Raw genomic sequence first — 12,069 nt, 5'->3', positions numbered from 1 at the left:
AAAAAAAAAAAAAAACTTTTTACTAAACACAGTTGTGAAGCAAATTCACGAACCAACTGTAAAAATATCCCAACATTATTTTGAGTTCGCAACGGTAGACAAATTAACTGAAAGAGTTGGGAAAAAAATGTATTAACAATTATTATTATTATTAGGATAAAATGCATAATTAAATAAAAAACATATCAAAATCACATAAATTTTCAAAAACAAAAATCATTACGTCAAAGTCCTATGCACATATTTATATAGATTGAATTGACCTCATTCGAATTAACTTTTTAATAGTAAATTGAATTGACCTAATTCGATTTATAAGGGAATTGAGTAGATGCTAGTAAATCGAATTGATCTAATTCGATTTACTATTGAACAACCCATATATAGTAAATCGAATCAGTTTAATTCGATTTAGTACTGGTACAAATTATTGTTTTTATTCTATATTAACTTTAAAATATACAATAAAAAAATAATCTCCATTTGAATTCAAATAAAAAATAAAAAAAATCAAAAGGAATAAGAATAAAAATTTAACTTTTGTGTTTTAGTTTAAATTTCAGAAAATCTACATTTTTTTATAAACTTGTGAATTTAAAACAGAATATTAAACGATTTCTAAAAATTATTAAAAATTATCCTTTGATTCATTAGCATCTAAAGAATCATTACCGAGACTTTTGATGTTGAAAAAATTAATATAAAGTATAGTCCTCCAAGATAGCATAAGAGTTAAAACTTGAATTTTTTCAAAGTCGGAAGTAACATATAGTTATACATTATGAAATGACTAACAGATAGTTATACCAAATGAGGTGTATTTCATTATTGAAATTTATGTTTTAAAGTTAATATAGAATAAATAAATAATAATCTATACCAGTACTAAATCGGATCAAACTGATTCGATTTACTATATATGGACTGTTTAATAATAAATCGAATTAGGTCAATTTGATTTACTGACATCTACTCAGTTCCCTTATAAATTGAATTATGTAAATTTGATTTACTAGTATGTAATATGTTCTATGTAAATCGAACTAGGTCAATTCGATTGACAACTGAAAAGGCTAATTCGAATGAGGTCAATTCGATTTATATAAATATGTAGGGTTAAGTACGATTTTGGTCTCTAAGGTATAGGTCGAAAATTTTATTCGTCCCAACCTTTTTTTGCATGCAAAATCGTCCTTAGGTTCAGTTTAGTTTTAAAATTGTCCTTTCTCTAATTTTCGAACAAAATTATCCTTCCCCAATTTTACACACATTGACTCTCACTCTCTCAGATCCACCATTGTTGAAGGATCACCAAGTTCTCATACTCAGCAACCCCAATTTTCACAATTTATCACCTATAGTCCAGAAAAAGAGAAGGATGTACAAAGAGAATCAACAACAACAAAAACAAAAAACTAACAACGACTGAAGAAGAAAAATCAGCAACAAATAACAACAAAAATCATCACCAAATATTCAAACAATTATGTGATGAAAGGCTGAAGAATAGAACTTGAAGGAGTACGAATGGGGTGACCACCGCAATGACCACTGCAAACATCTGTGCCTACCCACATCGCTGCCGCGAGAGTCTGTGTGTAACACCCTACCACACTGAGCTTTACGCTTAAGTCGTAAAACAGAGGTGGTGTGGTATTACGACCTCTAAAATAAACTGTGTACATATAATAGCAGAAGAATTATAGTATGCTAGGAGCCTTAGCTTGAAGAATAGAGGAATTAAAATCGCGAGATAAAAGCGCAACGCATGTGCGTGGGTCACGCGTACGCGTGGACATGCTTGTTTGCTCCTTACGCGCACGCATGGAACCAGTCACGTACGCATCGCCAAAAATTCACTCCACGCATACGCGTGGGTAACGCGTACGCGTGGGCGTACGTTTTTTTTAATAAAATAAGGCAGATGCAGTAGCAAGTTGCAGTAGCAGGGAATCTAAAAAAACAGAACAGTTTATAGATGCAACCTTTCAATTCCCATAACTTCTTCGTTTTACAATATTCCGTTCTTCGAGTGGCATAAACATCGCAAACCCAATTTTCATTTCAAAACAAGTTAGAAGCAAATTGAGAGTCCGAAGACTAAGTTATGCCTCGCCGAAGTTCGGCCAAAAACCAACTTTACAAAACCTCTTAAAACTCATTTACATTCCAAAATCTCCATTCCATTCCTTACTAAACTTGCCAAACCCAACACCATATGCCAATAACAAAACTCAACAAAACATTACACCATTTATCAACCACCATTCATCAATATGATATATGTCAACAAAACCATCAAACCTTCATTCAATATGCTTGTAACCTATAATCATCAACTTACCCACATCTCATTGCTCATATCTCATTAAAATGTCCACATAATAATAATCTCTATTATACAATCAAATCACATCATAGATACCAAGTATACTAAGCATTGTACCATTCCGTACGTTTCAGCTTATCCTATGGTCATCTAGCCAAAGTTTTCACAGAACATTATATATTAAATGCAAGAAACCTAAACCATACCTTGGCCGATTCTCACGTAGCGACCAAATCAATTCTCTCACAACAAACACAGCTCCAAACCCAACAAAATACTAAGCCCAGCCCCCACCAAAAATTCCAACGTCCACAATTTCAAGTTTTAATTATTTATTCACAACCTAATACACATTCATAACACATATATATCGGATTTAATACTCAAAGCTCAAATTCAATAAAATTAAAATAGGATTATCATATCCTCACCTTACCTAAGCTTCACATAAGCAAAAGTGAACGTTTTTCTCAAGCTAATTAGATCCTAAAACATCAAAAAAAAAAGAAATTCAATACCGTACCATACTTTCAAGAATTGGGGAAAATGAGTGGCTGGGAGTATTTAATGACTTACCTATGAAATTGTTCCGATAGAAACGTAGAGCTCGACGCGGTGGTCGCGTGGCCGCAAATGCTGCGGCAATCGGAGCTCGGACGGAGGAGTTACGGGATTTAGAAACTAGCGTAAGGGTTTCGGTGGAGTTTCGTTTTCTTCTCCCTGCGAATGCTTCAGCTTCGTTCCCTGCTGAAATAAGGGAGAAGAAAGGCTTGGGTTCATTTAATAGGTCGGTTAGGTTGGATCAACGGGCCGGTTCAACCGGTTCGGCCCTTTCGGTCCAATCTTAGACCGTTTTCTTCGAAATTAGTGTCAAAATTCTCGTTTCGATGAGCTCTATCCTAACTTAATATAATATTCATATTTATAATCTTCCTTATTAAAAACTAATTTATTGACTAATTATTTACTATTAACGGAGTTTACATCCTACCCACCTAACAAAGAATTTTGCCCTCAAAATTCAAATTCAGTTACCTGAAAAGAGATGTGGGTAGTCCTTCCACATATCTAACTCAAGTTCACAAGTGTGTTTCTCAATACCACCTCGACTCCAAGCTACCTTTACCAGTGATACTTCCTTCCCACGCAATCGTTTAACGCTGGTGTCATCAATCCTTACCGGAATTACTGGAAGTGTTAGATCTTCTCTCACTTGGATTGTTTCCGGTTCTAGAACATGACTTGCGTTAGGAGTATACTTCCGAAGATGTGATACATGAAATACGTCGTGCAAGTTTGAAAGATACGGCGGCAAAGCAATTCTATAAGCCACCGGCCCAATTCTTTTCAAGATTTCAAACGGTCCAATATAACGGGGATTGAGTTTCTTAGTCTTAATAGCTCTTCCCACTCCAGTGGTTGGTGTAACTTTTAGAAAGACATGCTCTCCTTCTTAAAACTCCAAAGGCTTTCACCTCTGATCGGCATAGTTCTTCTGACGGCTCTGGGCTATAAGCATTCGGCTACGAATCTTTTTTATCTGCTCAGTAGTTTCAGCTATCACCTCAGGCCCTAATAAACTTCTTTCTCCAGTTTCATACCAACACAGCGGAGATTGACATTTCCTGCCATACAAAGCTTCATATGGAGCCATTCTGATTCTCGCATGGTAGCTATTGTTATAAGCAAATTCCACTAACGGCATATACTGATCCTAGCTTGTCGGCTGGTCCAAAACACAAGGCCTTAGCATATCCTCCAAGGTCTGAATAGTTCTTTCTGACTGACCATCTGTCTGAGGGTGATACGCAGTACTCAAACTTAACTGAGTTCCAAATGCACGCTGAAAAGCTTCCCAGAACCTTGATGTGAAACGAGGATTTCTGTCAGATATAATAGTAGAAGGCACGCCGTGCAACCTGACAATCTCTTTGATATACATTCGAGCCAATTCTTCCATTGTGCAACTTATTCGGATAGGAAGAAAGTGAGCTGATTTTGTCAGTCGGTCCACAACTACCCAAATAGCATCACAACCAGACCGGGTTCTAGGCAAACCTATCACAAAATCCATTGCGATACTCTCCTATTTTCATTATGGAATCTCCAAAGGTTGAAGGGTTCCTGATGGTCTCTGATGCTCAATCTTAACCTTTTGACACGTTAAACATTTAGATACATGTAATGCCACATCATTCTTCATCCCTGGCCACAAAAACATCGCTTTCGGATCCTGATACATTTTGGTGCTTCCTGGATGAATTGAAAACCTGCTCTTATGAGCTTCTTTCAAGATACTCTGTCGCAGGTCTCCAACATCCGGCACAACAATCCGGTTCTTGAACCTCCACAAACCATCCGAACCTTCTGACACTTTCCACTATTTTCTCTGTTCAACTGCTGGCAATACCTTACGTAATGCATCACCATCTTGATGAGCCTTCAAAAGTTCTGATTTAAAATCACTTAAAATATGCAACTAACTTAAACACAAAATTCCAGATTCTTCTCTAACTCCCAAATTCAAACCTTGGAATGCACTTAGTAATTCTTCTTCTCGTAGCATCATCCAAGTTGCATATAAAGACTTCCGACTCAAGGCGTCTGCCACAACGTTCGCTTTTCCTGGATGATAATTCAATTCAAAATCATAATCTTTCAGAAGCTCCATCCACCTCCTTTGACGCATATTCAACTCTTTTTACTCAAAAAGATACTTCAAACTCTTATGGTCTGAGAAAATATGAAACTTAATGCCATAGAGATAGTGCCTCCAAATCTTTAGAGCAAACACAACAATAGCAAGTTCTAAATGATGTGTCGGATAGTTCATCTCATGCGGCCTTAATTGCCGTGAGACGTATGCTACAACATTCCGGTGCTGCATCAAAACGCACCATAAACCCTTTAATAATGCATCACAATCAATATACTTCAAATGGTTCACTTGGTTCAGGCAATACTAACACGGGTGCAGTACTCAACATGCGCTTCAATGCTTGAAAACTCTCCTCACATTCCGGAGTCCGGACAAAAGGCGTATCCTTCTTAGTCAACTTAGTTAAAGGTAAGGCGAACTGTGAAAATCCCTTAATGAATCTCCGATCCCTGCCAAACCTAGGAAACTCCTGATCTCTGTCACTGAAGTTGGTCGCTCCCAATTCATTACTGCTTCCACCTTAACAGGATGCACAGTTATTCCCTGCTTACTCAACACGTGATCGAGAAACTTCACCTCACTCTTCCAGAATTCGCATTTAGATAACTTAGCATGTAACTTCCTGTCTCTCAAAATTTGCAGCACAGTTCGCAAGTGATCAACATGCTCTTCTTCAGTCTTAGAGTAAACAAGAATATCATCGATGAAGACAATGACAAACTTGTCCAGGTACAGCAAGAAAATTCTATTCATATAATCCATGAATACTGCTGGAGCATTAGTTAACCCAAAAGACATCACCGTATACTCATAATGACCATAACATGTCCTGAAAGCAGTTTTTGGAATATCCTCATCTCTAACCCTTATCTGATGATACCCGAATTGTAAATCAATATTAGAAAACATACCGGCACCTTGTAACTGATCCATTAGGTCATCAATTCTAGGTAACAGGTATTTATTCTTCACAGTAATCTTATTCAATTGCCGATAATTGACATACAAGCGCATACTTCCGTCCTTCTTCTTTACCAGTAACACTGGCGCTCCCCACAGAAAAACACTTGGTCAGATAAAATGCTTACCCAACAGATCTTCCAACTGAGCCTTCAGTTCAGTCATTTCTAAAGGTGACATCCTTTAAGGAGTAATCGAAATCGGACCGGCTCCAGGCACTAACTCAATTTCAAATTCAACCTCCTGGTTAGGCGAAAATTCATTAATATCATCCGGAAATACATCTGGAAATTCATATACAACCAGAATCTGATCTAAACTCTAATCATCACCTGATACTCCCACAGTTAATAACATAATACCCTAACATTCAGATCCAGAATAGTTTACTATCATAGAGTTCAAATAATAACTATTCACCACAATTGGCGCTTCTGATCCTTCCGGCATAAACCGTACTAATTTTTCAGAACAATCAAGCAAAACATGATTCTTAGATAATCAATCCAATCACGAAATGAGATCAAGACCAGTCATCGGCAAACAAATCAGATCATGCATAAACTCACGCTGTTGTACTTGAAATGAAACTTGTGGGCATCCTATTCTAGTCACTATAGCTTTATGAGTAACATTATGCACTTTTAAATCATAACCTAAAACCACCATTCTCGATCCTAACTCATTAGCCTTTTCAAATGCAATAAATGAATGAGTTGCTCCTGAATCAAATAAAGCATTTAAGATTTTACCAGTCATTTCACAATTACCTCTAATCAGTGTCTCAGATCCCTTAGCACCTGTTGCAGAAGTAGTATATACTCTCCCCGGTTGCTGTACTCTACCAGTCTTATACTTCTTCTTCTCCGGACAATTATTGGCCATATGCCTGGGCTATCCACAAAAATAGCATACCCCAAGTCCTAACCTGCACGAAACTCCAGGATGATACTTCCCGTACCTCTGACAGTTCAAATCTTACTGTGGCTGCTTTCCAAACCTTCTTCCCTAATTAACATTAGTATTCGGCCTTCTGTAATTACCCTGGCCTTAAGTCTTCTGCGGAACAAATCCTCCACGCTTGAAATTCCTACCTCTCGGAGCAAAGTTCCTCCCTGAAGGCCTCTGGAAAGGCACCCTCAAACTTCCTTTCTCTGCTGCCGCCTTTCTCACACAATCCTCAGCCACCCTACTCTTATTCACCAATTCAAAAAATACTCTGATCTCCATTGGAGCTACGAAGCTCAAAATATCGCTCTGAAGACCTCCCTCATACTTAATACACTTCGATTCAATAAAATCTTCAAGTGCACCTTGACAAATACGAGAAAAGCGACATAACTCCTCAAACCTGCTAGTATACTCAGTAACAGTCATCTGGCCCTTCTTTAATTGCATCAATTCAAGTTCCTTGGCATTTCTAGCTGAATTAGGAAAGCATTTCTTATAAAACTCTGTCCGAAAAACCTCCCAAGGAATCGCAGCACCATCAGGCTGCAAGATACGTCGTGTTCCCTGCCACCAATACTGAGCCTCACCTTGCAACTGATAAGTTCAAAATTCAACTCATTGCTCCTCAAGAACCTATTGGGCCTGTAATTCCCGTTCCATAGCCTGAATCCAATTATCTACATCAGTGGGATTTGAGGTTCCCCTAAAGGTCGGAGGGTGAACTTTCAAAAATGTAGCAAGTGTCATAGGACCGTCCTCATCATTATTGTTTCGGTGATTACCCTGGTTTATCTTATTGCCCAGGGCCTCGGCTATCGCCTGCATATCTGCAGCCATATTTCCCAGGGCAGCCATAAAGTCTACTGGATCAGTCCCCGCCGGGCTAGGAGTAATAGTGCCTATTCTACCTCTTCCTCGCCCACGACCGCGTCCGCGAGTTGACATCTGGTCTCTATACACACCAAACAAGTGATATTAAGTTGATCAGTCTCAATATCGCATGTCTAATGCTTTAAGTTCCAAATGCATACTCACAAACGTTTATGCCATATATATCAGTCAGATATCCTAATAGCACATAAACACATATGCAGAGAATGCACAGAAGCATAATCAGTCCGTCTTTCAGACTCTATAGGAACAAACTGCTCTGATACCATAATGTAACACCCTACCACACTGAGCTTTACGCTTAAGTCGTAAAATAGAGGTGGTGTGGTATTACGACCTCTAAAATAAAATGTGTACATATAATAGCAGAAGGATTATAGTATGCTAGGAGCCTTAGCTTGAAGAATAGAGGAATTAAAATCGTGAGATAAAAGTGCAACGCTCAAGGAATGAGTAAACTTGCATGCTAAGAAAGTTATAACCACCAAATATAAGATTATAAAAGTAGGAATAGAGTGCCAAAGATACAAAATAACAAGCTCCTAACTCAGCCTGCAAAGTCTAGATTGGCCGGAGAATATTTACACATATATACATACATATCCAAAATCCAAATATACATAAACAAAATTCTGCCTCTCCATAAACCTCAAAGAGGAGCAAAAGAACAAGTTATGCAAAGAGAGAAAGCTAAGTATATATATACATCACTGTACAACAAAATAACCCAGTAACCACTTCGCTTCAGGTATCCAGAGGCAATCCTAGAATGCCGACACTCAGATTACAGAGCTTAAAGTATTAAACAGAAGTCATAAAAGGTGGTTTTCTAAAAGTATCTAAACCTAACTTAACTTAACCTTAAATCTAAGTCTCATACTGTCATTCCTCCATACTTTCATCTCCGTCAACATTTCACAAACAGATAAATAGATAAAGGCAAACACAAGAAGGTTACAAATACTGCAGGTAACAAATATACATTTACCATGGCAAATACACTTAGGCACACCCAGTTAATGCACAAGAAAGTAATCCAAGTAATATGCATATGATGCATGCTTGTCCTATGGCTGATGAGACTCATCTGTCGGTTATTCAGCCAACCCGACAAGTCCGAAAACCTTAGACTGTCCCTCGACGTGCATCTCAAAGAGTCTATGCATAACTTTTTCTCAAATAATTAATATTGCTCAATGGGGGTAACATTCCCGGGAATTTATAGTCCCCAGTCGCCCTTACGTCGCAGGGTCAACAGAGTATCGAGTTTTCAACCTGGTACACGTGGTGCCAACCCACGACACTTTACTCAGAAAATCTCGTATCTCAGATCATTTAATCATTCAAGCCAAGTATCATACATAATCATTCATTCGAATATCCAGTCAAGTATCATATGTGACTTATTCGTAACATCTTATAATCAATTCATCACCTTTCAACTTTACTTCACTTTCAAGTTATTTTCATCTCCTAACTTCATCTTATTATCAGGTTTATTACTACTATTTATGATTATAGGAATGGAAATAGAGGTTTAGAGGTTTGAAATATAGTTTAAAATGTTAAAAATCATGTTTGCTAAAATAGGGTCCACGCGTACGCATGGCTTACACGTGCACGTGGGGATGTAAGACTGTAGCTCGCGCGCGCGTCCCTTTGTCATGCGTACGCGTGGGTGAAAATCTCATGTCACGCGTGCGCGTGGGTCACACGTACGCATGGACATGCTTGTTTGCTCCTTACGCGCACGCATGGGACCAGTCGCATATGCATCGCCAAAAATTTACTCCACGCGTACGCGTGGGCGTACGTTTTTTAAGAAAATAAGGTAGATGCAGTAGCAAGTTGCAGTAGCAGGGAATCTAAAAAAACAGAACAGTTTATAGTGCAGCCTTTCAATTTCCATAACTTCTTCGTTTTACAATATTTTTCATCCGTTCTTCGAGTGTCATAAACATCGCAAACCCAATTTTCATTTCAAAACAAGTTAGAAGCAAATTGAGGGTCCGAAGACTAAGTTATGCCTCGCCAAAGTTCGGCAAAAAACCAACTTCACAAAACCTCTTAAAACTCATTTACATTCCAAAATCTCCATTCCATTCCTTACTAAACTTGCCAAACCCAACACCATATGCCAATAACAAAACTCAACAAAACATTACACCATTTATCAACCACCATTCATCAATATGATATATGTCAACAAAACCATCAAACCTTCATTCAATATGCTTGTAACCTATAATCATCAACTTACCCACATCTCATTGCTCATATCTCATTAAAATGTCCACATAATAATAATCTCTATTATACAATCAAATCACATCATAGATACCAAGTATACTAAGCATTGTACCATTCCGTACGTTTCAGCTTATCCTATGGTCATCTAGCCAAAGTTTTCACAGAACATTATATATTAAATGCAAGAAACCTAAACCATACCTTGGCCGATTCTCACGTAGCGACCAAATCAATTTTCTCACAACAAACACAGCTCCAAACCCAACAAAATACTAAGCCCAGCCTCCACCAAAAATTCCAACGTCCATAATTTCAAGTTCCAATTATTTATTCACAACCTAATGCACATTCATAACACATATATATCCAATTTAATACTCAAAGCTCAAATTCAATGAAATTAAAATAGAATTATCGTATTCTCACCTTACCCAAGCTTCACATAAGCAAGAGTGAATATTTTCCTCAAGCTAATTGGATCCTAAAACATAAAAAAACAAAGAAATTCAATACCGTACCATACTTTCAAGAATTGGGGGAAAGGAGTGGCTGGGAGTATTTAACGACTTACCTATGAAATTGTTCTGGTACAACGTAGAGCTCGACGCGGTGGTCGCATGGCCGCAAACGCTGCGACAATCGGAGCTCGGACGGAGGAGTTACGGGATTTAGAAACTAGCGTAAGGGTTTCGGTGGAGTTTCATTTTCTTCTCCCTGTGAATGCTTCAGCTTTGTTCCCTGCTGAAATGAGGGAGAAGAAAGGCTTGGGTTCATTTAATAGGTCGGTTCGGTTGGATCGACGGCCCGGTTTGGACCTAGTTCAACCGGTTCAGCCCGTTCGGTCCAATCTTGGACCATTTTCTTCGAAATTAGCGTCAAAATTCTCATTTCGATGTGCTCTATCCTAATTTGATATAATATTCACATTTCTAATCTTCCTTATTAAAAACTAATTTATTGACTAATTATTTACTAATTTAACGGGGTTTACATCCTACCCACCTAACAAAGAATTTTGCCCTCAAAATTCAAATTTAGTTACCTGAAAAGAGATGTGGGTAGTCCTTCCGCATATCTGACTCAAGTTCACAAGTGTGTTCCTCAATACCAGCTCGACTCCAAGCTACCTTTACCAGTGATACTTCCTTCCCACGCAATTGTTTAACGCTGGTGTCATCAATCCTCACCGGAATTACTGGAAGTGTTAGATCTTCTATCACTTGGATTGGTGTCATCTATGCTCAACCACGTTGCTACTGCTAGTGTCTCTGTCTCTCTGCCCTTCTTTCGTTGCAGCGAAGGGAGAAGATGAGGGATTAGGATAAATAGGGGAAGAAGTGTATTTTTGTCCAAAAGGACGATTTTAAAATCAAGCCAAACTTTAGGGACGATTTTGTATGTAAAAAAAGTTAGAAACGAATAAAATTTTTTGCCTATACCTTAGAGAACAAAATCGTACTTAACCCAAATATGTACATGAGACTTTGACGTAATATTTTTGTTTTGGGAGATTCATATAATTTTGAGATGTCTTTGGTTTAATTATGTATTTTACTTTTTTATTATTATTATTATTATTATTATTATTATTATTATTATTATTATTATTATTATTATATATTTTAGATGTCGTTGGCGAATGCTAAAAGAGTAAACATATAAAACAACCCCTACTATATATTTGTATTTATCTATATTTGTGAACTCAATATTACATAATTTTGATTTACAGGAATATTATTGTCAAAGTTATTTTATGAAAAAAAATAGCTTCTCAAATTGTCAAAGTATCTATAAATGAAGGGATTTTTTATTTTAATAAATAAAATAAATATAATATTTACCAAAATAAATAATTTTTAGACAATTTACCGATTTAAATTTTCTTGTCATATCTCATTTACAATGTAAACGAGATGACAATATCTGTAAACGAGATATGACACGTCAGTGTGACATGTGTATATCTCATTTATACCGTAAACGTCGTACGCACCTATATATAGAAGTCGTTTACAGCTGACTTCTG

General features: G+C 37.3%; 2 protein-coding genes across 2 annotated transcripts; both read right to left on the bottom strand.

Moving 5' to 3' along the window:
• Window positions 1-3,356: 3,356 nt before the first annotated feature.
• Window positions 3,357-4,034, bottom strand: LOC107461332 (uncharacterized). Its single transcript, XM_016079819.1, has 2 exons — window positions 3,805-4,034; window positions 3,357-3,672 (listed from the first exon to the last, which is right to left on the bottom strand). The coding sequence occupies exons 1-2, from the start codon at window positions 4,032-4,034 to the stop codon at window positions 3,357-3,359; spliced, it is 546 nt and encodes a 181-aa protein (XP_015935305.1).
• Window positions 4,035-6,998: 2,964 nt separating this feature from the next.
• On the bottom strand, window positions 6,999-7,736 carry LOC107461329 (uncharacterized). The gene is made up of 2 exons (XM_016079817.1): window positions 7,581-7,736; window positions 6,999-7,493 (listed from the first exon to the last, which is right to left on the bottom strand). The coding sequence occupies exons 1-2, from the start codon at window positions 7,734-7,736 to the stop codon at window positions 6,999-7,001; spliced, it is 651 nt and encodes a 216-aa protein (XP_015935303.1).
• Between the last annotated feature and the right edge of the window lie 4,333 nt (window positions 7,737-12,069).

The sequence above is a fragment of the Arachis duranensis genome, chromosome 8, assembly GCF_000817695.3.
Source record: "Arachis duranensis cultivar V14167 chromosome 8, aradu.V14167.gnm2.J7QH, whole genome shotgun sequence".
Classification (NCBI taxonomy): domain Eukaryota; kingdom Viridiplantae; phylum Streptophyta; class Magnoliopsida; order Fabales; family Fabaceae; genus Arachis; species Arachis duranensis.
Note: the sequence above shows the minus strand (reverse complement) of the source record. Positions and strands in the feature narration are given on the sequence as shown.

What these genes read in the sequence shown, in the direction of transcription:
- LOC107461332 (XM_016079819.1), bottom strand. Translation starts at nt 4,034, where the DNA reads ATGCCGTTAGTGGAATTTGCTTATAACAATAGCTACCATGCGAGAATC. An exon ending in AAGAACTATGCCGATCAGAG is followed by an intron (nt 3,673 to 3,804) that starts GTGAAAGCCTTT and finishes AATCTTGAAAAG; the next exon opens with AATTGGGCCGGTGGCTTATA.
- LOC107461329 (XM_016079817.1), bottom strand. Translation starts at nt 7,736, where the DNA reads ATGGCTGCAGATATGCAGGCGATAGCCGAGGCCCTGGGCAATAAGATA. An exon ending in GAACCTCAAATCCCACTGAT is followed by an intron (nt 7,494 to 7,580) that starts GTAGATAATTGG and finishes TGAACTTATCAG; the next exon opens with TTGCAAGGTGAGGCTCAGTA.